Source organism: Crocuta crocuta, unplaced genomic scaffold (assembly GCF_008692635.1).
Source record: "Crocuta crocuta isolate KB4526 unplaced genomic scaffold, BGI_CrCroc_1.0 scaffold190, whole genome shotgun sequence".
Classification (NCBI taxonomy): Eukaryota; Metazoa; Chordata; class Mammalia; order Carnivora; family Hyaenidae; genus Crocuta; species Crocuta crocuta.
The window spans coordinates 2,416,659-2,444,217 of NW_027527955.1; the positions used below are offsets into that span (position 1 = coordinate 2,416,659).

Sequence of the window (27,559 nt, forward strand, 5' to 3'; positions counted from 1 at the left end):
ATGAGTGAATGAATGAACGAAGGAAATTAATCAGGGAACATGGCTTCTCTGAGTATCTGCATTTGAAGCCCGGAGCTAAATTTCTAGTTTTGTTTGTAATCTTTGGACTATCAGAGGGTGAGAACAACACAAGAAAATGATTACATAAGACAAGGAACACCATTGACCAGGAGGCACCGACACTGCGACTAAAACTGACCCGTTCCAGCTTCCGTACTCTTTAGTTCTTTGGTCGCGTACGCGACCCAGGCCGGAAGTGATGTCGCGAGATTTGGAGTTCGCGGGAGAACTGTCTCTGCGTCCGGGCGTAGAGAGCGCGCGCGCGCGGGACTTTCAAGCGGCGGACCCCGGGAATTCGAGCTGCCATGAGCCTCTGGGTGGACAAGTACCGTCCCTGCTCTTTGGGACGGCTGGACTATCACAAGGAGCAGGCGGCCCAGCTGCGCAACCTGGTGAGCCCGCGGGCCCGGGCGGGGAGAGCGGGGAGAGGCTAGGCCCCCATCTTGGGGGTGTCGTGCCCCTAAGGAGTGGTGCCTCGTCCACTCTCTTCTGAAGGTGATGAATGCCGTGGACAAAAATGAAACAGGGGAGAGGGCAGGGGTGTGGGGAGCGGGAGTTGTGCGCGTAAACACGAAAGGCCTCCCTCGGAGTTGTCCTTTGAGCTAAGCCCTGAAGTGAGGGAAGAGTGGAACAGGTAGAGGCAACTCAAGTGCACATCCCTTGTGTGCCCAGCCTGTTCTAGGAACCTCAAGGAGCCAGTGGAGCGGGTAATAGTGAGCCAGAGGGAGGCGTAGAAGGAAATGGGACGGGGGCAGGTGCAGATCCAGTAAACCCTCACAGGGCGCGATCGGAAGCCACGGAAGGTTTTGGGCAGAGAAGGGACCTCATCTGACTTTACTTTTTAACAGGGTTACTTAAAATTTCTTGGTGTCATCTCCCTTATTTACAAAAAGGGAGGTGTTGTATTTACTAATTTCAGAGGTCGTATTTAATTCTAAGAGGTTTTATTAGGTCGTCCTTGAGTTTAATTCCTTATAGAAGATTTGTTTCCCCCTTTTCTCCATCCTGACGTGTGTTTTCGTGTTGTAGTTGGGATAAGTGTCTAATGGCAATGTTTTCTGAGATGCAAACTGAGTCTTTTAAGAAATGGATGAGATGGGGCGCCTGGGTGGCTTAGTCGGTTAAGCGTCCGACTTTCACTTAGGTCATGATCTCGCGGTTCGTGGGTTCGAGCCCCGCGTCGGGCTCTGTGCTGACTGCCAGCTCGGAGCCTGGAGCCTGTTTCAGTCTGTGACTCCCTCTCTCTCTGACCCTCCCCTGCTCGCGCTGTCTCTCTCTGTCTCTCTTAGAAATAAATAAAACATTAAAAAAAAAAAAATGGATGAGATGGGAGAAGGGTCTTGGGAAAAATCTAGTGTCTGTGTAAGCTATGTATGCACTCCTTTTTAGATCCAAATAGTACCGTATGCTGATAGAAGTGTTTTGCTCAGCTCTCAGGTTCTTCAGTACCCACCTTTTTTCAGTTACAGATATTATGTTAAGTACTTAAAAATGTTAAATAATAAAGGAACTCTGTCCTTATGAATGTCATTGCAAAAGTTGATAGTGTTGTGAGATTGAGGGGTTTTTTGTTCCCCTTTTTAAATTATTGGTATTCCATTTATGGTAATTTGAAACCTATTATAGCTGTATACAGCTGTATACTTCATTTCTAGACAAATTGCATTTTTCTCACTGAGATAGCTTTCACTTTGATTTTCTTAGTCAAATGATACCTTTTATTTTCTATGGCTATCTTTTCGTTATACAGAATTTGGAGTAAATATTTTGGACAAAAATTTAATATACTGGTCTCGGATGTTTATAGATTTGCTTTTAAAAACTGTTCACCTGTTTTACTGTTGAATCTACAATTTAGTAAAACAGGAACATTTAAAGCATACCTGTAATCTTTGGCTAGTTGGAGTTTAAAAAGCAAAGGCAATAAGTACTTGTGAAGCACCTGCTATTTTCCATGCACTGTTTCAGGTGACTAGTTCCTTTCCTTGACACTTTTTTTTTCCAGTGCCAGACATAGATGAGTTTATAAAGTATTAAAATTCACCGCAATAATCACTTCTGTTAAGATACTTATTGAACTTTTTCTGTAATGCTTACTTAGAAACTTTTGTCACAAGACTTTATGCCTCTAAGGTTGAGGTCGGTGTTCTCCGTGTTTTTTTAGCCTTCATAGCACTGATTCCCAAACTTGACAGGCTCACCAGAGTCACCTGGGAAGTTTTTTTTTTTTTTTTAAAGCATGCCGTCTTGTGGTCTACTGTGCATTCTCAGTGCCCTTCTCCATCCCATTGCTCTTAACTTGTAAGTGTGCTCGGATTGATTTCCAGCTTCCAGGATCTCCACTTCTTGAAGACTTTCTTTTGATGAACACCCTGAAGCAGACTTGAAATGCCTGCTCATTAATGCTCTTCCTTTTTTTTTTTTTTTTTTCTGAGAGAGAGAGAAACAGCATGAACAGGGGAGGGTCAGAGAGAGAGAGGGAGACACAGAATCTGAAGCAGCCTCTCGCTCTGAGCTAGCTGTCAGCACAGAGCCCGATATGGGGCTCGAACCCACGAACCATGAGATCATGACCTGAGCCGAAGTCAGATGCTTAACCGACTGAGCCACCCAGGCGCCCCTAATGCTCTTCCTTAATCTGAACCATTTTCCCAAGCAGGTGGCATCAAAGGATTGATGAGAGGTAACATATTATACTCCAGCTTCCCCACCATTGTGCTGTGTTTTTGTTTTTTAATTTTTTTAAATGTTTGTTTATTTTTGAGAGAGAGAGANCCTCATTCCTAAAAGGACTGTTAAAACCATTGTGGGTTTTTTTTTTTTTTTTTTTTTCCCCATGGTTTCAAGAGTATCCCCAGCAGGATTAAATCACAGATGCCCAGAGTGGTTAAGCAGGTAGTGAATTTATAGGCTGCCTTCCTTTTCTTGCTTTGCTTCCTTATTCCCCTACAAAGTTTTCCTTTATCTTTCAAATAAACCAGATACACTCCATTCTTACCAAAGAGACTATGGCCCAATCTAAGACAGGTATCAGTCTTAGTCACGGAATGTTAATTTCATGGATGGGGTCCAGTAATCCGGTTTTTATTTTAAAAAGTTTTCTAGGAGATTTTGGCAGTCACTCTGGGTTTGGAAGTTCGTGCTTTCTAACACAAGGTGTTGTATCTATGTACTATATATATATACTATGCTAGTTATATAATTACATAAGATTAATGCCAGGGGAATAATCAACATTTCAGAATTAATTTTAAAGACTCTTTCAGGGTGCCTGGGTGGCTTAGTTCTTAAGCATCCAATTTCAGCTCAGGTCATGATCTCATGATTTGTGAGTTCGAGTCCCATAGGCTCTGTGTGGACCGCTCAGAACCTGAAGCCTGCTTTAGATTCTGTGACTCCCTCTCTCTCTCTGTCCTCCCCCACTTGTGCTCTGTCTGTCTCTCTCTCAAAAAAAAAACAAAAAAACCCAAAAATAAATGAATAAATATTAAAAGTCTCTATATATGCTCATACATACATGTTTTTGGGGTTTTGTAGATGGAGACACAAAATATTTGATACCTAAAAAGTAATTTAATTCTACCTAGAGCAGTTGTTTAACTAGAGAAAATGCCTCCTCTTTTTTTTTTCCAGGTGCAGTGTGGTGATTTTCCTCATCTCTTAGTGTATGGACCATCAGGTGCTGGAAAAAAGACAAGGATTATGTGTATTCTACGTGAGCTTTATGGAGTTGGAGTGGAAAAATTGAGAATTGAACATCAGACCATCACAGTAAGCATTTTGCTTTGAAGCCTCCAAATATTTATAGCAGGAATTTTCATTCCTTATCATATATATTCCCATGGCCCTGGCCATTGCTGCCCAATGTGTGATTTAAGTAAGAATTTCACAGATAATGCAGATGCACAGGATTGAGAGCTACTGATTTATAGACCTAACTATTAAAACCAGAACAAAGTCAGTTATGTTAGAGAGGAAATATGAGCAACTGGAGGTTTGAGGTAAAGTGTAGGTGTTGGAATTGATTTTAGATTATCTAGTGAATCAGTACTTGAGCTGGAACTGGAATTCAAGTCTCTGCAGTTGATTATTCTGAGAGCAGTAATGGGTTTGGAAAAACAGGGAGTGGTTTGGAGAAAAACTTTAAATGTAGAGTCAGGCAGCTTGGTAAAGATTAGACAGCTGACTGATTAGACAAGGAGGCACGAAACTCTGGGATGTTCAGAGAATTCCCGGGATTCTGCCCTGGCTGAGCTTTCCAGCCTATCCCTGCAGTGCATTTTCATTCTCTCCTTCTAGACCATGGATAAGATTTAGTTGAAATATCTCTTCCTGATGTGCCCCTCTCCAATCCCATTAGAATTTGTTTTTCCTTTTATTTTTTTTTTTAAGTTTTTTTAAAGCTTATTTATTTATTTTGAGAGAAAAAGAAAGCACAGTCAGGGGAGTGGCAGAGAGAGAGAGGAGGAGAGAAAGAAATCCAAGCAGACTCTATCAGTGCAGAGCCTGGATGCGGGGCTCGAACCCATGAATCATGAGATCATGACCTGAGCCAAAATCCAGAGTTGCATGCTCAACCAACTGAGCCACCCAGGCACCCCTAGCTTTTCCTTCTTTAACCCATAGTTTATACTTTTTAGTACTTTGTTTTGCCTTCATTATAGTTTTTCATACATTTACAGTATTGTATTTGTTTTGAAGTTGTGCAAGAAACCTGTCTTACTGATTTTTATAGCCTTCATAGCTTCTGATGTAGCAGCTTGTACCTATTAGGTATTAGGTTGACTGAAAAAATGAATGCTGAGTGACTGGATGATAAGTAGCGCTAGTAATAGAATCTTTAGGAAGATAAGTGGATTTGGGGCTACTATTGATGAGCTTGTGTTAGACACATTGAATTTAAGGTGCCTTGTGGTACATCCTGGTGGGAATTCTTATAAAATATGTAGGGACAAATTTAATAAGAAAAGTGTGGGATCTGTAGGAAGAAAACTCATATCTTATAAAAGGAGGAAGAAAACAAACAAACCCAAGAGCCGATCAAGTGGAAAGATCCAGCAAGTTCTCAGATAGGAGGCTTAATATTTTCAAATATCTGTTTCCCCTAAGTTACAGCATAAATTTCAATGAAATTAGAATTAAAATCCAACTTGTTTTTTAATTGCATGACATAATCTGAAAGTATATATGAAAGAATATATTTCTGAGACGATACAAAAAAGATTTGTGAAGTGGGACTTGTGTTTTGAGATATCAAATCATATTGTAAGACTGTTTTAGCCAAAACAATATTATACTGGCATGGGAATAGAGAATTTGATCAGTGGAACTTATTAGAGAGCCCCAAAATATGATGTAATATCTGTTTCAAGTCAGTATTAAAATCCTGAGTCAGCAAGGTGTGCTAGCGTAACTAGTTATCTACTCTAAAGAAAATAAAGTTAAATCCCTATGATTCATAATTTATAGAGATGAGTTCCAGACGAATATAAGACTTAAATGTTAAAATGAAGCACTAAATTGCTTAGACTATAGGAGGAGTCTGTAGGTCGAGAATACCTTTTAATGGAAATCATGGAAGGGGCGCCTGGGTGGCTCAGTTGGTTAAGTGTCCAACTTCAGCTCAGGTCATGATCTCACGGTTCATGGGTTAGAGCCCTGCATTGGGCCCTGTGCTGACAGCTCAGAGCATAGAGCCTGCTTCGGATTCTGTGTCTCCCTCTCTGCTCCTCCCCTGCTTGCATTGTCTGTCTGTCTCTCTTTCTCTCTCTCTCTTTCTCTCTCAAAAGTAAACAAACATTAAAAAAAAACTGAAAGAAAAAAAGAAATATGTACTTGGATGTATATGAGATTTATAGGTTTTTATTACAGAAGATAATGTACATAGAATAAGTAGAAAAATTAAGGATTTTTTATAAAAATATTTGAAAGAAATGTGTTAGATAAAAGATTTTACAAATTGACAATGAAAGACAGTTTGGAAAAAAAAAAAGACAACTTGGTCAAAAACTGATCAAAGAGTCACAAGAGAGAAATATAAATGACCAATAAATGTGTGTAAAGATGTTTCTCATTTTTGATGGTTGAAGAGAGTCTGTTACCAAATTGGCAGAACTTGAAGGCATGATATATGCAGAAGGGGAATGTTGGGCAAGAGTATTTGTTGCCAGTGGAAAACTTAATTGTTAGTTATTTTGGGAAATAGGCTGATTATACATATATACTTATGTACACATAGATGTTTTTATCCCCTTCAATCCAGCAATTCTTTTATTGGGAATCTTACACAGAAATGAAGTCAGGACATTTGATGTATGTAGAAGGATGTTAATTGTGGGATAGTTTGGGTGTCAAAAAAGCCAGAAGCAAAATGTCCATTGGTGTGATTGGCTTTGGGGACATCCATGTTATAGGTTGATAGGCAACTAACCTATACCAGTATCTGAGGGGAATTGTGTAGATGCATTGTTAACTAAGAAAAGTAAAACACAGAGAAATGGATATGATTGCCTCTTTTTTTTATAACTTTTTTACAAGAAGCATTAACATGGGGCGCCTGGGTGGCTCAGTCAGTTAAGCATCCGACTTCGGCCCAGGTCATAATCTCACAGTTCATGGGTTCAGGCCCCGTGTTGGGCTCTGTGCTGACAGCTAGCTCAGAGCCTGAAGCCTGTTTCAGATTCTGTGTCTCCCTCTCTCTCTGACCCTTCCCTGCTCACGCTGTCTCTCTCTCTCTCAGAAATAAATAAAACATTAAAAAAAAGCACTAACACTATAGAAATACATAAAACGTATATGAGAATATATACATATATGTGTTTATTTTTGTGTTTTATGGAAGTCTGTGTAAGGATGTATATGATGTTTACAATGCAGATCTGTTTACAGTGATGATCTATAATGTGATGATTTGTAGATTTCTGGAGGGAAAAATAATAAAAGTAGGATGTGTGATATGACCCAGTTTAGAAACACGTTCATCTGTACACAGGAAAAGAATGGTGTTAATGAAGTTAAATTATTCATGGTAGTTATCTGAAGATTTTTTAATTAAGCATACATTGTTTATTTCAGGAAAAACCTGAAATACAGCAAGAGAAGAAATGGCCAATAAACATTAAAAACATTTATTTTCTTTTCTATAGACTCCATCTAAAAAGAAAATTGAAATTAGCACTATTGCGAGCAATTACCACCTTGAAGTTAATCCCAGGTAGGTTTCTACTATATAGAAACAAGTCTTTTCTTTTTTCTTTTTTTTTTTCTCTTCCTTTTTCTTTTTTGTCTTTGTCTTTTTGTGTTTTTCTAAAAGTAGAACCCATTCTTGAAATAGAATCATGTGTGGAAACACCATGTATACAATAGATAAAAGTAAAGCTGCCCAGTGTGGAATAGGGGGAATAGAACCTTTCCACTTCCCCTTTTCTCTGACTTCTGAGTCAAGTCAGTTTAATAATTAAGTTTTCTTGCTCTGTAGAACTCAGTGTTTTATATAAAGCACACTTCATAGTCATTAAATTTTTCCTATATTGACCCGGAACTGATGAGCAAAGTAAAGTATGTCTGAAAAGTGTGTAATGTCTGGAGTGAATATTTCAGAATATGTTTTGGATTACCAAATCTTTTTTTGTTTTGTTTTTTTGGTCACTCCTTTGTTTTAGTTTCTTGATTAGAGTGTGTTATAATAGTCTACCAACCAATGTCTGTATCCTTTATCATGACTTAATCAAAGATTAGGGCTCCTGTTGGGAGGCACATTGAAAATTGATGCCATGGCAATCTAGTAGTGCTTAATAGTGTAGAAGTGATTGTCTTGGGAGCAAAGTTGGTTAAAGCTTCAGTGTTGTCTGGGGCCTGGTATGTTCTTGAAGGAGAAGAAACTCAAGGACATCTTCAGGCAATGGCTACCTTTTTGGGCAGTGGCACAGATGAGGCTGAGCATCTATTTCAAGATTGGATGGAGCAGGAGGAATATAATTATAAGCTAGTATGTTATCAGTAACAGGTACTGTGTGAGAAGCTTTACATGGATTATTATATGTAGTTTTCAAGACAGCTCTAACAGACAGGCGTCATTACTTTCCTTAGGTTTGTGCAAGAAAATTAAGAGAAATAAGATTGGTGGGAAAGGGTCTGATTAGAAAAGTAGAAAAAAGTGGTAATTTCATAGAAGGGAAATATTTTTGATTCTTGACTAGGAAATGATCATAAGAGAGACACTCCAAGCATATTGATATAATATTAGTGAATTGAGAAAAATTTGATGACTGTTGGGAAAATAAAAGCTGATAGTTTTGCCTTGTTTCTCATGTTGAGTTCCTCTGTAGCAAGACTAGTCCATTAGAGATTGAGCTGATTGTTTTTCAGATGTTTGAAATTGACAGACTAAATTAACCAGGTGACTTTATGTTGGTTTGTGAGGTGCAGAATGTAAGTGCTAAAGCAATAATGTAGATACAAATGACAGATAATGCTTATAACAAGTCAGTAGCTTATAGAGTTCTGACTATCTTCAATTCCATTTGCTAATCCCATCATCTTGCCAAGACCCTGAATGAGCTCCAGGCTAGTGTTGGGAGCAGACTTGTCTAGGCTTGTTTTCTCTCAGACCTTTACTATTTGGGGGATGGAGAAGAGGAATGGAGGTTAAATTTCTGGTTCAGAGTTATTTTTACATTTTGAGTAACTACAGATGATTAGGAAATTAGCTGTAACTAGATACTAACTGTAGTGCGTACAGAAGTGTTAAAGTGCTTGATAAACTTAAGTATTAGTTATTGCTTTTGTTTTTTTAATGTTTATTTTTGAGAAAGAGGGAGACAGAGTGCCAGTGGGGGAGGGACAGAGAGAGACACACACACAGGATCTGCAACAGGCTCCAGGGTCCGAGCTGTCAGCACAGAGGCCAGCACGGGGCTTGAACTCATGAACCGTGAGATCATGACCTGAGCTGAAGTCAGAGTCGCAACTGACTGAGCCACCCAGGCACCCCAGTTATTGCTCTTTTTAAGTAATAGTAAATTTAATATAAGAACATGTTTAGTGTTTTCAGTGATATTTGTCAAACATATTGGAGTATTGCATTTTAATGAACCTAAAATATTTCACTTTGAAAGTTTTATGAATGTAATTAAGTGTAAAAAATTTTGATTAACATTTAAACCACTTAGGATCTTCAGTGTTTTTCTTATAATAACATATTAAGAATAAGGGCATAATACTTTCTAAAATACTTAAATCTGTAGTTGCCATTATTTTTGTATTATATAGTGATGCTGGAAATAGTGACCGGGTAGTAATTCAGGAGATGTTGAAAACAGTGGCACAATCACAGCAACTTGAAACAAACTCTCAAAGAGATTTTAAAGGTATGTGATAAACCTGTTTCTTTTAAAGCCGATACTGACATGGTACGTAGTGAGTATAAGGAAAAATGTAGTGGGAAACGTAAAGTCCATTTATTTAGCAAATATTTATTAACCTGTTCTATGTCAAGCATTAATCCTCCCTTATTTTTGCTTATAAAAGTGAGTGAGACAGACAGTCATGATCTCTCTGCTCATGGGAGTATGTGTAGCCTAATGGAATGGAATTTTGGTGGAAAGAGGACTATTTATGCCACCCATTCATTATTTTAGAACTAGATAAATAATGAAAATACTTTATTTAAAATAAGAAATAACATGATTTAAGAAGAACTGTTCCGGGGCATCTGGGTGGCTCAGTCAGTTAAGCATCCGACTTCTGCCCAGGTCATGATCTTGCAATTCATGAGTTTGATTGAGTGTCATATTGGGCTTTGTACTGACAGCTCAGAGCTTGGAACCTGCTTCAGATTCTGTGTTTCCCTCTCTCTCTGCCCCTCCCCTGCTCACTCTCTGTTTCTCTCTCTCAAAAATAAACAAACATTAAAAAAAAAAAAGGAATAACTGTTCCTTGGACCAAAATTATATGTTTATTATCAAGTATTTAAATAAACAAAATCAGCTATAATTTTGCCAACCAGAGACAGTTACTATTAACATTTTTGTCATTACCTACCGGTATTACCTATATGCACATGTATATAGGTACATTCTCATAGAAGATTTTGTAATGATAAATATGCCAGCATTTAATGCTTTTGATAAATTTTGCTAAATTCTTCATTCAAAAGGTAGATTTATACTACCAAGTGTTTGGGAGTGCCCATTACTCCCTGACATTTATTACCATTGTGGTTAATTATTTTTAACCTTTATCAGTTTGAGTGGAGAAGATCAATTGTTGGTGTTTGTTTTTCTTTAGTTAGTGTGATAATTTTTCTTTCGTTCATTGCTCATTTTACTGCTTTGTGAATTGCCTATGAATATTTCAGCTTATTATCTTTCTTCCTTAGTTCACTGTATTTCAGAATAAATTTACATTTACCTATTTATTTTTTGTGACTGTCCATGGAGTCTTATATTTTCGAACTTCTGTTTACACATGTGACAGCTATTATGTTTGTATCTTAATTTTATATCTTACTATATTATGACATTCTTCTATTGTTTGTAATAGCCTTCCCATTGTTTCTTTTGAATTTTCAGATGTATATATCATCTGTGAATAGAGATAATTTTTCCCCTTCTTTCCAATTTGTATGGCTTTAAACATTTTCTCATATCTAATTATGTTTGCCAGTACCTCCAGTATAATGTTTAATAGTACTAAAGATAGTAGACATCCTTGTCATGACTCTGGAAGGAGAGCCTTAGGGTTTCCACGTTTAGTTGCTAGATTTTGGCCTGAGGTGTATCTAGTTTTTTTTTTTTTAAGCTTATTTATTTATTTTTGAGAGAGAGAGAAAGGGAGAGAATGCACGCGTGCATGTGCATACACATACTCAAGTGGAGTAGGAGTTAGAGAAGAAGAGGTAGGATCCCAAGCCAGCTCCTCACTGTAAGCACAGAACCCAACGCAGGGCCCTAGCTCACAAACTGAGATCATGACTTGAGCCAAAATCAAGAATTGGACACTTAACTGACAGAGCCACCCAGGTGTCCCTGTATCTATTTGGTCATAGTAAGAAATAAGAAAGGAGCATCAGTTTGTATTTTATTGAGTGTTTCTAACATGAATGTGTGTTATATTTTTTCGAATGCTGCTTCTGCATCCATGAATGTGGCATTAAGATTTTTTTTTTTTTTTTTTTTTTTTTTAGCTCTGTTGGTTGTGTAGATTATATTATTGGTTCTTCGACTGAAATTGCTTTGTATTTCTAGAGTAAACCTGACTTGGTCATGATGTGTTAATTTTTAAAATATGCTGCTGTTTTCTACCTACCAAGAACTTATTTTTGTAACATTTGGTATGTAGTACTTTATGTTAGGTGCTATTTTTCAGATTTTGGGATCAGTCTCCTTGTTTCTATTTCTCCTGTTCTATTCCATTTGGATTCTATCTCTAGAATTTCTCCTCACTATGAAGGATTGTCTTGGAAGGGAGCTTCATTTTGTTATTTTCCGTGTATTGCTTTTGTCAAACCTTGTTGCATCCAGGTTCCTTTGTTCTAATCCATAAATTGAACCCTGTGCGTGCTGTTCTCAAATTGTCCCGTTATACTTTACAGTGTATTTTTGCAGGTGGTTTTGGGTTCTGTACCAAAGGCCGTCAGAAACATAGTACATCCTTGCCATTTCCTCCCACACACAGTTGCTTGTTCTTACTTGCTCATATTGGGAGGTTCTTAGGTAAAACCTGTCACTTTGTTTTGATATAATGTTGTCCATGAGTCTTTGGTCTTGGAATCTTTCTGCTTTTGTGGGAGAGATGCAAATCTACACTGCTACCGTTGCCGTCTTCTAGAAATAACTTTTATGATGAAACATACAATAAGTAGTTGGGTTCAGTTTTAACTACATAATATTCCTGAAACACTTTAAAGCCAATCCTTTGTTATCGCTGGATGGAGTCTTACTGTACATGTGACCAGATGTCTTTATTCCTTTTTGGCTCTGTTTCTTGCATCAGTATTTTCCAAAGTATATTCTTAGGCATGACAAGATTTAAAATGTTCTACAGAAATGTTCTCCTGAGATAAAATATTTTGGGGAAATATAGCATAGTACCTCCCTGTCTTGGTGATTTTTAGTTCATATAAATATAATAAAGTCTGCAGTGAATTCTACAAAAAAAAGTAGCCTCTTTAACTTCATTTTAGCCTCGTGTTTCTTAAGTTTGATTGGAATTTTTTAAAATATATTTTTCTTTAAGTGTTTATTTTTTTTAAATTAAAAAACATTTCTTAATGTTTATTTACTTTTGAGAGAGCTAGAGACAGAGTGCAAGCTAGTGAGGGGCAGAGAGAGAGGGAGACACAGAATCTGAAGCAGGCTCCAGGCTCTGAGCTGTTAGTATTGGGCCTGATGTGGGGCTTGAACCCACAAACTGTGAGATCGTGACCTGAGTTGAAGTCTGCCGCTTAACCGAATAAGCCACCCATGTGCCCCTAAATATTTATTTTTTTATTTTGAGAGAGAGTGAGCACAAGCAAGGGAAGAGCAGAGAGGGAGAGAGAATTCCAAGTAGGCTCCGTGCTGTCCACATCTGATTCTTGATTTTAGCTCAGGTCATGATCTCACAGTTTGTGGTATTGAGCCCTCCATCAGCGCATAGCCTGCTTGGAAGTCTCTCTTTCCCTCTCTCTATGCTCTCCTTCTGTGTACATGTACTTTTTCTCTCTCTCTTTCTCTCAAAATAAACTTAAAAATAAATAAATTGTTCTTGCCATACTTGAGACTTTTATGTGTCCTTGCCAAAGGGAGGAGTAGTATATCAGCCTTCTTATTTAGGATTCCACTGCTAATAATGAGAAGGAAGAGAAAAAGATAGATACTCAAGTTAAAATGTGTTTTGTTTCTCCTTGACTAGTGGTATTATTGACAGAGGTTGACAAACTCACTAAAGATGCTCAACATGCTTTGCGTAGAACCATGGAGAAGTATATGTCCACTTGCAGATTGATCTTGTGTTGCAATTCTACATCTAAAGTGATACCACCTATTCGTAGTAGGTGCCTGGCAGTTCGTGTGCCTGCTCCCAGCATTGAAGACGTAAGTCAAGTGAAACTTTTAAGAAATAATTCATTTTAGATTCTGTGAGTACTGTGTTTACATCTTTGTTGTGTTTGTTTTGTAAAAACAGTGAAGTGTATTAGTAATTCAGGAACATCTCTGGCCTGAATGCTAACCATTAGTAGAAATATAAACCAATATGTATAGTAGTAAATACCAGATACCAATACATAGTTTGATGGTAGGCTCTATTAAGAATATTGCATATAAGCCATCAGTATTTAAGTTCTTCCTTTTAAGTCATTTTTTGACCTTAAGTAGGTATTATGAGTTTTACTAAACTAGGTAAGGGCTAGTTATTTGGTTATACTAGTTATTTAGTTTTTCTACCTTAAGCTGATTTAATTGGCTTTGGAGGAGACTTGAGGTTGGAGGATATAGATTTTGCAGGGAGATAATGTGGCAATACCTAGTTTCCAGTTAGGGGACCAATATTATTAGCCTGAAACAACATAATATATTATTTTCTTTTATCATTCTTAACACTTACAAAGTAAAAATGTAAATTTCTCACAATAAGCAGCTTTACTGCTGTTAATAGATCTTGGGTGATTTTATGCAAAGTAGGGATAATATGTCACCTGTGTTTGTTGCAGAGTGGTGAGGTAACTTTATTAGAAGTTTCACTTGTAAACATTTTTGAGAGTAATATAGTTAAAAGCATCTGTAAGACAGGACTCCAGGTTATACCACTCCTGTGGGGACCATTCACATCTTAGTGCGTGCAAGTAACATCTCTTGAGTCATGCAGAATTCAGCCTATGCAGCTCTACTTGGCAGCCCTGTGATCAGTGTCCTTGTCAAAGACCTGAGACCTTGTGTGTCTTCCTCACAGCCCCCAAGACGGCTGGCAGGCTTGGAGCTCAAACCAACTCTTCTTGTAGTTGGCAGGACCAGTTGCTGCCTCTTCCTGATGGCTGGACGAGAACCCTGGCTTTCTGCTAAAGGAGCCTATGGGTTGGGTAGAGAGTGACAGAAATAAATAACAAGGGTCTCTAAAGACGTTATCTATAGAAATTGCTTCAGTATGCTGACACATTGCCTATTTTTGTTAATTGTTTTGTTTGTAGATTTGCCACGTGTTATCTACTGTGTGTAAGAAGGAAGGTCTGAATCTTCCTTCACAACTGGCTCAGAGACTTGCAGAGAAGTCCTGCAGGAATCTCCGAAAAGCCCTACTTATGTGTGAAGCCTGCAGAGTGCAACAGTGAGTGAAAGGGGCAGTTACCACAGGAAACATTTTGGGACACAAGCACACTTCGATGTAATTTATTGTGTTCTGTTTTTATCATGTAGATATCCTTTCACTGCAGATCAAGAAATCCCTGAAACAGATTGGGAGGTGTATCTCAGGGAGACTGCCAATGCTATCGTCAGTCAACAGACTCCCCAAAGGTAAGTCGTTTCAAAAATGACCATAAAAGTTTGGTCATAGAAATAGAACAGATAATCTGAGTTTTGGTTAACTGTTTCATACTACCACCAGTGCCATTTAGAATTAAAATTAAGTCTTGAATCTGAATACTAAACTTTTGAAGAAAAGATAAGATTTAAATTTTAGAAATTTAGTAGTTCAGAATAGTTGGTATGTAGTATCATGGCTTTTACTTAGCTATTGACATGTGCGTATGGAACTTATATATAGATTAAAACAAATCTTGGAAGTTTTAGTTTTCCTTTCAGAATCTCAGATGACTTAATTTATAACTCAATGTGCTTAGTTTTCTAATATTGAAAAGAATAATAATATAACTCTAATTGATGCATCATATCTCAGAAAGACACCAGGCTCTGAATCAGACTTCTACTGACCTTTAGCTAAATGCCCTTGAGCAGGTAACTTCATCTTAGGGAGTTTCAACTTTTCCATTCATATAATGAAGATACTGTTATTACCCTGCCAGGAATACTTGTGCCTTTGCCGTGAAGAGTAAAAAAGATTGTGTAATAATGGTTTGAGAACATACATGAACTCTGCACTGGTGTATGGTGATGAACTCTGTTAGTAATATTGTACAATAAAATTGTAATAATAATGTGTGGTGTATATGCCACCAGTGTGTAGGAAGTGTTTTGTGACATATTTGCTGAACAGTTGTTTCCCTATACTTCTGTGGAAGTAAATTTACTGAGTAATAGTAGCAGATCATACTGAAAATACTTCAGCCATTGTTTGGTTTGTGACAACTTTGATAAGGGCTACCTGCTTTTCTCCAAATCAAGAGTGGCAGCCTTAAGGCCCACTACCTTTGGGAAGCCCAGAGGTTTTTAAGGCTGTTGACATGTAGTCTTCTACTCTTAATGCCTCTCAGACCTAAGAAACCATCTTTGGACTTAAGAGTGGATAGTTGATTACTTTAAGAAACAGACTAGACTATGTTCATCCACTAAAATTTAAGCTTCCTTGATTCATATGAAAACAATCATGAGAAAAATATGCCATGTTTCTCCACTTGGGTGATATATCTGATGAATTCTAATTTTTCTAAAGATTCTTCAAAAGAATTATAACATATACTCTTTGGCCACCATGTAGATTATTGGCGATGGATGGTCATACATAATAGGTACTTAGTATTTCATCAGGGTTTGTTTTGAATTTCTGTAATTCATTTATTTTAGTTGAAGAATTTAATAGTTTTTAAGAAGTGCCAAACATTGTAAGTAATCTCTTCAGAAAAGAAAACTCCACTTTAGGAAAAAGTGTGCCTTCCATGTTGTAAAATTCGCTAAGCAGTGAAGTAATCTCAGCCTTTAAAGAGATAAAATTCCAACAAAGCATGTTTTAGGAGCCTTTTACTTTTGTAAAATATTTCTGCATTGAGATGACATTCTTGTTTTCTGATTTTAGAGAAGAAAACTTGTGGTAGCAGTAGTAGAACTTTCCTGATTTTAGGAGAGCTAGGTACAGATGTTATAATATTTGATAATTACGAGTTGTGTTCTTAAGACTAGTTGATCATTGCTTTGCTTAATTCTTCTAGCAGCTGCTACCTCTTTCAGTTTTCCAAACAAGTTTGGGCAGCTCACAAATGAACTTGTTCAAAAAGAGACGTTGCTATCTCCTGATTAGATTAACAATTGTAGGAATTGATTTCGTTGTGCTACAAAAAAAGAAATTTCAATTTCAAAGCTTTCAGGTTGACCAGAAATACTAGAAGGGCTGTTATCATTCTGATTGTTGGCCCACACAGTACCAGATAATTGTTTCTCATTTTTGACCCTTAGACTTGCTGTAATATTTAGTCATGATTCTTAATTGATTTATTTTAGAAGAGTCATAATTCTCCAATTTGGATAGCAGCTAATTTTAGTGAGCACACTGTGGTATCTCATTTAATTCATAGAGCAGGTCTATGAGGAAAAGTATTATTACTATCTTTATTTTAATAAGAAAACTATTTGGGGAGATTATTGCTTATTTGCAGACATTCAGTTAAGAATCAGAGACAGTTCTATAATACCATTTTTCTCTGACAGAAGAATTTGCACTCTTTAGCACTTGCAGTCCCTAAGAAATAGCTGCACAAAGGTAGAAAATGTAGAACATATTCATTTTTAAGAAACTAAGTCATATTAGCAATGAACTCAGACTAAGACAAGATGCAGGTAACATGCACAAAATGCACACAGCATAGAACACTTGTAGAGAGAAACATATCCTGAATTAACTTTTTAAAAATAAACGATATGTATAATAAAATAATTTTGGGGTTCCGGGCTGGCTCAGTTGATAGAGTATGCAACTGTTGATGTCAGGATTGTGAATTTAAGCCCCACCTTGGGTGTAGAGATTATCTAAAGTAATTTAATGATTTAATATCATCTGTCATTTGTATGTATCTGTTTCTTACTCTTTAATAGTCGGGGTTACTGTTTTTTAAATGTTTACTTACTTATGTTTGAGAGAGAGAGAAGACTGAAAGAGAAAATCCCAAGCAGGCTCCACTCTGTCAGTGCAGAGTCTGACTTGGGGCTTGAACCCATGAACCATGAGATCATGACCCTGTACATAAATCAAGAAACCAAGAGTTGGATGCTTAATCCACTGAGCAACCCAGGCGCCCCTGGTTGTGTTTTTTTTTTTTTTTTTAATGATAATACCATGTCCAAGAAGGATCAAGGCCTTTGGAATCAGACTTGAATTAAAATTCTGCCTCAATGACATGAATTTATATGGAAGCCTAACGTCTCTTTTCAGTAAAAGAATGATGTTGTGAGGTATAAATAGCATACTGCAATGAGTCTCATGCAGAAGGGTTAAATAAATGCTTTGGCAAACATTGGAGGGGTATGGATTTGGGAGTAAGGCAGATCTATTCATAGTCAACTTTGTGAGGTTACTTAAACTATCAGCCCTTTTTNAACCTGGAGATAATGCCCCCATTCACAGCTAGTGTGAGGACTTAAGTAAAACAATTTGTTACAGTGGCTTGCACATAGTAGGTGCTCAAAAGATGCTGGTTCCTTTTTCAACTTTTTGTTGTGTGGCACAACTTCATATTCTTGGAGTTCCTGGAAAAGGGTCTGAACTTCTACTTTTAAGAAACCTTTGATGAAGTGGTGAGGCAAGATGGCAGAGCAGCATGGAAGTTCTCAGCTTGTCTCATCCCGGAAATGCAGCTAGATCAGCACTAAACTATTTTGCACACCTAGGAAATTGATCTGAGGATTAACACAACAATCTGCCCAACTTGAGTCACAGAGCTTGGCAGGTACGTGGTGTGGAGAGGTGAACTGGAGGAAAGAAAAGCCACAGAGTGTAGGGAGCTGTTTTTGTGGAGAGAGGACAGAGAAAGGGAGAGAGAGTGTGGCACACTGGGAGAGTGCAGGAAAAGCACTCTTCAGAAAGTAGCTGGATAGAGAGAAAGAGTGAAAACACACAGGTGACTGAACAAGAAATCTAGTCCCCAAAACCAGTGACAGAAAGGAAGGAGAGGGTCTCAGTACCATTAGGATTCTATAAACAGTGGAGCGCAGAGTCAGAAATTCCAGAGCTCACTGCCTGGCGGTGTTCTGGAGAGGAAAAGGGGCGAATCTGCAGGAGCAGGCAGCAGGGTCTGACGGGTCCGGGTGCCACACAGGGAGAGGCGGTTCCCTGTGAGAACATTTGGTAGAGGCCATATGGCCTCCCCACAGGTATAGATCCCAGTGGACCCCTGGCAGCAGCCACATTTGCTGCTATTGAGACAAAGACGCGAGACTGTATTGAAACCAGGTGCCAGCCCTGTGTTGTGAATTGACATAACCTCTGAACCTCTACCATTGTGTGATGACACAAACTTTTTCTGGGGTAAACCAGCACCTGGCCGTTGCTCTGTGAGATCCGCCCCCAGAGTCTGCAGGGGTCCAAGCCGCAGGGTCTGTGAAGTGTGGGTTTTGAAGCACAGCCCCTTCTGAGATAAAACTCTGGAGGGAGGTGCCACTTGGTAGGCTTATGGGTTGAACATGGACAGGGTGGAGACGGGGAGTGGACAGAAGCCCGAGACAAAGGAGGGTAGTTGATCGTGGGTTAGTGAGAGCAGAAAGTTCCTGTGTCAGAGACTAGGAGGCTAGGTGACACCATTTCCACCTCTCCTGCACACATGCATAGCTGCATGCTCAGACCACACTCATCCACCCCAATAATCTAAGCAGCACCCCCTACTGGAGAACCGATGCTTTATACCAAGTCGTACCCAGTTGTGCCCGCTGGCACATCACCTAGAAGTCCAACACAAGTCTGTCAGCCTGCTTAGTGTATGGACTGTAGAGTGCTTCATACTTTCGGTTCTATGAGAAACTCAATTTAACTTCATTCAGGTTTCTTCATTTTGCTGGTTTGTTTCTTTATTATTTATTTATTTATTCTTCTGTCTTTGTTTAAATTGTTCTTTTTTTTCTCCTTTTTCTGGGATACAGAAAGAAAACTTTATTTTTCTTTTTTAAAAAAATTTAAAAATGTTTAATATGGGGTTTTTTTGTTAATTTTTAAATTTTATTTCACTTTATTTCATTTTTTTATTATATTGTATAGATTTTTTTAAGTTCTAAATTGTTTGGTACATTTTTTTCTTTTCTTTCCATTTTTTTCTCCATTCTGTCAAGCTTCTTTCAAGAAGGTCAAAACACACCTAGGATCTAGCTTCCTTTATTTGATTTTTTGTTGTTTTCAATTTTTAAAAATTTTTTACTTTATTATTTCTTTTTGTTCTCCCAAATGATAAAACGAAGGAATTGACCCTAAAAGAAAGAACAAGAAGAAATGACAACCAGGAGCTTAATCAACAGAAGTATAAGTGAGATGTCTGAACTAGAATTTAGAACCATGATAATATGAATACTAGCTGGGGTTGAAAAAAGCATGGTCTCCCTTCCTGTGGAGATATGAGAAGTAAGATCTAGTCAGGATGAAATTCAAAATGCTATAACCAAGATGCAATCTCGAATGGATGCTGTGGCGGCAAGCATGAATGAAGCAGAGCAGTGAATCAGTGATATAGAAGAAAAAATTATCGGAAAATAATGAAGCAGAAGGAAAGAGGAAACAAAGGCAAAAAGCACAATACAAGACTTACAGAATTCAGTGACTTATTAAAAAGGAATAATGTCCAAATCAAAGTAGTCTTAGAAGATGAAAAGAGAAAAGGGGGCAGAAGGTTTATGTGAGCAAATTATAGTGGAAAATTTTCCTAATCTTGGAAAGCACACACATCCAAATTCAAGAGGCAAAGAGAGCTAGCAGATTCAACAAAAACCAGCCATCACCAAGGCATATCGTAGTCAGATTTATAAAATACGCAAGACAAGGAAAGAGTTAAGAAAGCAGCAAGAGAAAAAAAAAGTCCTTAGCCTGTAAGGGAAGACAGATCAGGTTTGCAGCAGACCTATCCACAGTAACTTGGTAGGCTAGAAAGGAGTGGCAGGATATATTCATTTTGCTGAACTGGGAAAAAATGCAGCCAAGAATTCTTTAACCAGTAAGGCTGTCATTCAAAATAGAAGGAGAGAGAAAGAGTTTCCCAGACAAACCAAAACCAAAGGAGTTTGTGATCACTAAACCAGCTCTGCAAGAAATTTTAAGGGGGACTCTTTGAATGGAGAAAAGACGAAAAGCAACAAAGACTTGAAAGAACCAGAGAACATCACCAGAGACCCCAAGTCTACAGGGAACACAACGGCACTAAAGTCATATCTTTCAGGAGTCACTCCAAATGTCAGTGGACTACGCTTCAATCAGAAGACATAGCGTATCATAATGGATGGGGAAGTAAGACCCATCTACATGCTGCTTACAAGAGACTCATTTTAGACCTGAAGACACCCAGATTGAAAGTAAGTGGATGAAGAACCATCTATCATGCTACTTGTGGCCAAAAGAAGGCTGATGTAGACATAGTTGCATCAAGCAAAACAATTTAAAATAAAGACTGTAACAAGAGGGCATTATTACTATTAAGAAGGGCATTATATCATAACTAAAGGGTCTATCCACCAAGGAGATCTAACATGTAAATATTTATGCCCCCAACATGAAAGCAACCAAATATGTAAATCAATTAATCAAAAACATAAACCCATTGATTATACCATTATAAAAGGGGACTTCAACATCCCACTTTCATCTAAGAAAATCAACAAGGAAAGAATGGCTTTGAATGACACACTCGACTGGATGGACTTAACATGTATTCAGAACATTTAATCCTAAAACAGCATAATGCACATTTTCTTAAGTGCCCATGGAACATTTTCTAGAATAGATCACATACTGGGTCACAAATCAGCTCTCAACAAATACAAAAAGATCACTATCATACCTTGCATAGTTTCAGACCACAATGCTATGAAACTTGAAATCACCCACACACACAAAAAAAATTTTTTGGAAAGATCATTCTATTAATGAATGAATGGGTTAACCAAGAAATTAAAGAAGAAATTAAAAAGTACACAGAAACCAGTGAAAATGAAAACAAAACAGCCTTAAACCTCTGGGATGCAGGAAAGACAGTCATAAGGGGGATGTATATAGCAGTCCAGGCCTTCCTAAAGAAGGATGAAAGGACTCTAGTACATTACCTAACCTTACACCTAAGACAGCTGTAAAAAGAACAGCAAATAATAATTAGACACCAAACCAGCAGAAGACAGAAAATAATAATTAGAGCCAAAGTCAATGCTGTCAAAACCAAAAAAGCAGAACAGATCACTGAAAGCAGGAATTAGTTCATTGAAAGAATTAAGAAAATTGATAAACCCCTAGCCAGTTTGATCGAAAATTAAAAGGAAAGGATCAAAATAAATAAAATCATGAGTGAAAGGAGAAATCACAACACTGCAGAAATACAAATAATAATAAGAGAATATTATGAGCAGTCGCATGCCACTGCCAATAGGGCAGTCTGGAAGAAATTGAATCAGTAATCAAAAATCTCCCAACAAACAAGAGTCCAGGGAGGGGTGGCTTTTCCAGGGAAATTCTAACATTTAAAGAAGAGTTGACACCTATTCTTTTGAATCTGTTCCAAAAAAAAAAAAAAAGGATAACTTATAAACTAATTCTATGAGGCCAGCATTACTTTGATTCCAAAAGCATACAAAGACCCCACTAGAAAGGAGAGCTACAGATTAATTTCCCTGATGAACATAGGTACAAAAATTCTCAACAAGATACTAGCAAACCGGATCCAATAATACATTAAAAGAATTATTCACTGCAATCAAGTGCGATTTCTTCCTGGGATGCAGGGCTGGTTTAGTTCCTGCAAATCAATTTGATGCATCACATTAATAAAAGAGAATAAGAAAGAACCACATGATCCTCTCAAATGCAGAGAAAGCATTTGACAAAATGCAATGTCCTTCCTTAATAAAAAGCCTCAAGAAAGTAGGGATAGAAGGATCATACCTCAAGATCCTAAAAGGCATGTACGAAAGACCTACCGCTAATATCATTCTCACTGGGGAAGAACTGAGAGCTTTCTCCCTAATGTCAGGAACAGGATGAAGGATGCCCACTTTCACCACTGTTACTTAGAATAGCATTGGAAGTTCTAGCCTCAGCAGTCAGATGACACTAAGAAATAAAAGGCACCCAAAACAGCAAGGAGAAAGCCAAACTTTCACTTTTTGCAGACAACATGATAGTCTATTTGGAAACTCCAAAAGATTCCACCAAAAAACTGCTAGAACAGATCCATGAATTCAGCAAAGTTGCAGGATATAAAATAAATGTACAGAAATCGGTTGCATTTTGTATATACATCAGTAATGAAGCAGCAGAAAGGTAAATCAAGGAATCGAACCCATTCACAATTGAACCAAAAACCATAAAATACCTAGAACTAAACCTAACCAAAGAGGTGAAAAATCTATATGCTGTAAACTGTAGAAAGCTTATGAAAGAAATAGAATACACAAAGAATGCAAAAACATTCCATTCTCATGGGTCAGAAGAACAAATATTGTTAAAATGTTAATAGTATCCAAAGCAATCTACATATTCAATGCAATCCCTATCAAAATAACACATTCTTCACAGAGCTAGAACAAACAATCCTAAAATGTGTATGGAACCACAAAAGACCCTAAATAGCCAAAGTAATCCTAAAAGAGAAAACCAAAGCTGGAGGCATGACAATTCCAGACTTCAAGCTGTATTACAGAGCTATACTCATCAAGATAGTGTGGTATTGGCACAAAAACAGACACAGATCAATGGAACAGAATAGAAAACCCAGAAATGGACCCACAAACATATTGCCAGTTGATCTTTGACAAAGCAGGAAAGAATATCCAATGGGAAAAAAAGACGGTCTCTTCAGCAAATGGTGTTGGGAAAACTGGACAGCAACATGAAGAAGAATGAACCTGGACCACTTTCTTACAGCATACACAAACGTAAACTCAAAATCGATGAAAGACTTAAATGTAAGGCAGGAACCATCAAAATCCTAGAGGAAAAAACAGGCAACAACCTCTTTGACCTCGGCCGCAGCAACTTCTTACTTGACATGTCTCTGGAGGCAAGGGAAACAAAAGCAAAGATGAACTATTGGGACCTCATTAAGCTAAAAAGCTTTGGCACAGTAAAGGAAGCAATCAGCAAAACTAGAAGACAGCTGATGGAATGGGAGAAGATATTTCAAATGACATCACATAAAGGGTTAGTATCCAAAATCTATAAAGAACTTCTCAAAATCAACACCCTCCAAACAAATAATCCAATGAAGAAATCAGCAAAAGACATGAATAAGTGCTTTTGCAAAGAAGACATCCTGATGGCTATAACATGAAAAAATGCACAACCTCACTCATCAGGGAAATTCAGATCAAAACTACAATGAGATACCACCTCACACCTGTCAGAATGTCTAAAATTAACAACTCAGGTGACAACAGACTGGCAAAGATGTGGAGAAAGAGGAACCCTTTTGCACTGCTGGTGTAATGCAAACTGGTACTGTCACTGAAGAACAGTATGGAGGTTCCTCAAAAAATTAAAAATAGAACTGCCCTACGACACAGCAATTGCACTACTAGGTATTTCTCTAAAAGATAAAAAGAGTGCTGTCTCGAATGGTCACATGCACTCCAGTGTTTATAGCAGCGCTGGTGGCAGTAGCCAAAGTATGGACTGATGAATGGGTAAAGAAGTGTGGTATGTATCTACAATGTAATATTACTTGGGATCAAAAAGGATGACATCTTGCCATTTGCAACAATGTGGATGGAACTAGAGTGTATTATGCTAAGCTAAATAAGAGAAAGACAAATATATGACTTCAATCATATATGGAATATAAGATACAAGACAGGTGAACAGAATGCAAAGGAAAGAAAAATAACAAAAAGAGTGAGGGAGACAAACCGTCAGAGACTCTAATATGCAGAGAACAGGGTTTCTGGAGGGTTTTTGGGTGGGGGAATGAACTAAATGGGCAAGAGGCATTAAGGAGGACACTTGTTGGGGTGAGCAGTAGATGTCATCCGTAAGTGATGAATCACTAAATTCTATTTCTGAAATCATATTACATTATATGGTAACTAACTTGGATGTAAATGTAACAAATAATAAAAAATTTAAAGAAATTAAAAATGAAAACTTGCTTTGAATGGAAGTGTTCTGGTAACACCAANTCTGATCTAAATATGGAACATCTGTGATATTTTGGTAATGGTTCAGAACAGTGTTTTCCCTTTAGGGTACTAAATATGTATTGGGAGAAAGTTGTTTTATGTGTAGTTACGATTTTACTTGTCATTTTCTTCTTGCCATTTAAAATGCCATATGTATCTTTCTCTCCTGAAACTATTATGAGAAGGGCCTAAAATTAAGAACTCAGAGGTTGGAGTGTTCATATTCACTTAGGCAGCCTGATTCAGTGCTTGCCTATGACCTATTGTACTGCGCTTTCTGTGATAGGACCAGTTCATTTCCTTGCCATACTGCTTTTTCATTTTGCAATTGAGGTGGTATGTAGTGATACATGGTATCATGCTTATATGCTCTTCTCTTACTTGTATAATTAACTAGCGATTATCTTATGTTTTCATGACCATTTTCTAGATGTCCGAGGTATCTATCTGGAGAAGAAATAAACATTCACTTGATATGTTATGAAAGTATGTTGAAATGCAGTATGAATGTCAACCCTTACTACTCCTGAAGTCTTAATTTTTATTTCGTACTTTCATTGTATTTTGATATAATTAATAATTCTGAATATAAATGTTTGACTTTAAATAAGTTCTGAACATTCTTTTAGAAAAATGAACTGAAATTAGGAAAAGCTTAAATGTGTATCTTAAGTATGATAAGCCATTTAAGAAAATGTCTGTATAAGATTATTTAATTCGTAACTAAAACAGCACAGTATGTACTTGAAAAAATTGTCTTATTTCCATTACAAAGTATTAATTATCTTGTTTTATATAGGCTCCTTGAAGTTCGTGGAAGACTTTATGAGCTTCTAACTCATTGTATTCCTCCTGAAATTATAATGAAGGTAATCTGATTTCAGATCCTGAGCCATTTATAGCCATAACATTTGGACTTTTGCAGTACTAAGACACATTGTCATTTCTTTCTATCCAGCTCATTAATTTAACAGATATTTATTAAGCCTCTCCTGTGTGCCAGGTACCATTAGGGGAGTGCTGAAGAAGACCGGGGAGGGCCGGCCTTCAGAAAATACACATTTTAGTGGGTGAAATGGGAAACTAGAAGCAAAAGGATTTCAGAATGTTACACGTACTACAAAGGAAGTAAGAAGGTGAAATAGTAATAATGGAAGGTGGGCTGTGGAAGGTCAGCAGTGGGTTCTGTGAGGAAGGCATGTCTCAGCTGAGACTTGGAAGATTAACAGAAGGGCAGCATGTAAATAGTTGGGGAATTATGTTAACCTTTGAACAGTGTGGTAGTTAAGGCCCTGACCCCCTGCATAGTTGAAAATCTGTGTATAACTTAACTACCCCAAAAGTTGACTACTAATAGTCTACTGTTGTCCAGACGCCTTACTGATAACAGTCTCGATTAACACAGTATGTAGATGTATCATATACTATATTCTTACAATAAAGGAAGCTAGAGGAAAGGAAATTTATTATGAGAATCATAAGGAAAATACATTTATGTTACTGGACTTACTGGGAAAAAAAATGGGCTTATAAGTGGACCCTCACAATTCAAACCCACATTGTTTAAGGGTCAGCTGTATTTCAGACTGAGGTTTAGTGCACATGGGGAATGACATTAAAGCCATGATCAGAGTCTAGACTTTGTAGGATATTGTGAAGCACAGCTTTAGGTTTGCTCTGGTAGCTACAAGCCAGCTGTATTGCTGTATTGATTGATTTAGATGTTAGGGAGTGCAGGGGGTTTTGTTTGTGTTCATTAAAATTACATGGCAGCACCTATAAGAAAAAATTCTAATTATGCCAAATATAAAAGAAAAAGAGTGAGGTCCACCCATCCATTTCTACAAGGGTAATAAACACTTCTAAAAGATCTGTATCCTAATCACATAGAAATATGCTCGTTTGTTTGGTTGTGTGTGTATAGTTTCACAGAACTTCATAATTTTTTGCATTTTTTTTTTAACAATGTAGCATGGATGGTATTTCATGACAGTATGGATTTATTTTATCCTTTCTGGTGGATGAATGAAATTTCATTATAGGATTATATCATATATTTTAATATGATACTGTTGGTGCAACTTTAGGTTGTCTACAGAGTATTATAACTAATAATGTTGCAGTGAGCTTCTTTTTACTTCTGTCTTTGCACCTTCATACATTAAATATTCGACATACTGAAGTTTTGCTTCTTTTTTGAATGAGAGAAATAAAGCTTGTTTAGCTTATTATTATTTTTTTCAATGGTTATTATTTAAATTACTCGTTATCTTTTTTTCAGGGCCTTCTCTCAGAACTTTTACATAATTGTGATGGACAACTCAAAGGGGAAGTGGCCCAGATGGCAGCTTACTATGAACATCGTCTACAGCTGGGTAGCAAAGCCATTTATCACTTGGAAGCATTTGTGGCCAAATTTATGGCACTTTATAAGAAGTTCATGGAGGATGGATTAGAAGGCATGATGTTTTGACATCTTGACATCTATCCTTAATTCTTCCTAAAATGTCTCAGTATCATCATTTACATTCATTTTATATTGGAAGAGCTGCAAGTAAAATAAACTAACTTCACTTAACCATATCTTATTTGTGGATTTGTTTTTTTCTTTTCTTTTTTTTTTTTTTGGTAATCATTTGTGAACTATTAAATACTATACTTAAATAATTGCTCTTTTATACTGTTGAAGTTATTGGAAGGACACAACATAGAAACTTCAGAGTCCAGAAACATTTTAATGTTTAAGTACTTTCAAAATTTGCTATTCAGCTATGTAGGGTTTTCTATCCTCTAAATGACCATTTTTGGCCACAGGCACATAACTCTGCTTGGCAAGTCATTACCTTTAATCACATTTTCTCTCAGTCTAGAATTGTGGGCTTTTTTGCAGGAAATATAAGGATTAATTTTGAAATAAAATAGCCTGAGTATGAAGAATATTGTTGGTACTATACTGAGACTATAGAAATCCAGTTTTATTTCAGTGATTGACATATTAGGTGGATTTCTAAGAAATAACCATGTTTTCATTAAATGCTTGAGATTGTTGAGGAACATGCATCATGGTGGTTCATAGCAAAGATATATTAGTATAGGAATTACTCTTTGAACAAGTGTATTTTTCTGTCATTAATCCTATCGTTTGGAACATTTTTTCATTAGATATGAATCTAATTCATAGAACAAAGAGTTCTATGTTTGTTCATGGAACAAAGAGTTTGCTTGGCAGATTTATATGACAGGCTCTGAACAGTTTCTTTAATTTTGGGCAACAGAAGCAT

The 27,559-nt window shown here is 37.2% G+C and overlaps 1 protein-coding gene across 1 annotated transcript; it reads left to right on the forward strand.

The window, feature by feature from the left end:
- Window positions 1-271: 271 nt before the first annotated feature.
- RFC3 (replication factor C subunit 3) lies at window positions 272-26,861 on the forward strand. Its single transcript, XM_077752538.1, has 9 exons — window positions 272-452; window positions 3,694-3,831; window positions 7,206-7,273; window positions 9,331-9,428; window positions 12,955-13,136; window positions 14,228-14,364; window positions 14,454-14,552; window positions 25,078-25,147; window positions 26,560-26,861. The coding sequence occupies exons 1-9, from the start codon at window positions 366-368 to the stop codon at window positions 26,749-26,751; spliced, it is 1,071 nt and encodes a 356-aa protein (XP_077608664.1). The 5' UTR covers window positions 272-365; the 3' UTR covers window positions 26,752-26,861.
- The last annotated feature ends 698 nt before the right edge of the window (window positions 26,862-27,559 follow it).

What these genes read in the sequence shown, in the direction of transcription:
- RFC3 (XM_077752538.1), top strand. Translation starts at nt 366, where the DNA reads ATGAGCCTCTGGGTGGACAAGTACCGTCCCTGCTCTTTGGGACGGCTG. An exon ending in CTCTCAAAGAGATTTTAAAG is followed by an intron (nt 9,429 to 12,954) that starts GTATGTGATAAA and finishes CTCCTTGACTAG; the next exon opens with TGGTATTATTGACAGAGGTT. An exon ending in GAAGCCTGCAGAGTGCAACA is followed by an intron (nt 14,365 to 14,453) that starts GTGAGTGAAAGG and finishes TTTATCATGTAG; the next exon opens with ATATCCTTTCACTGCAGATC.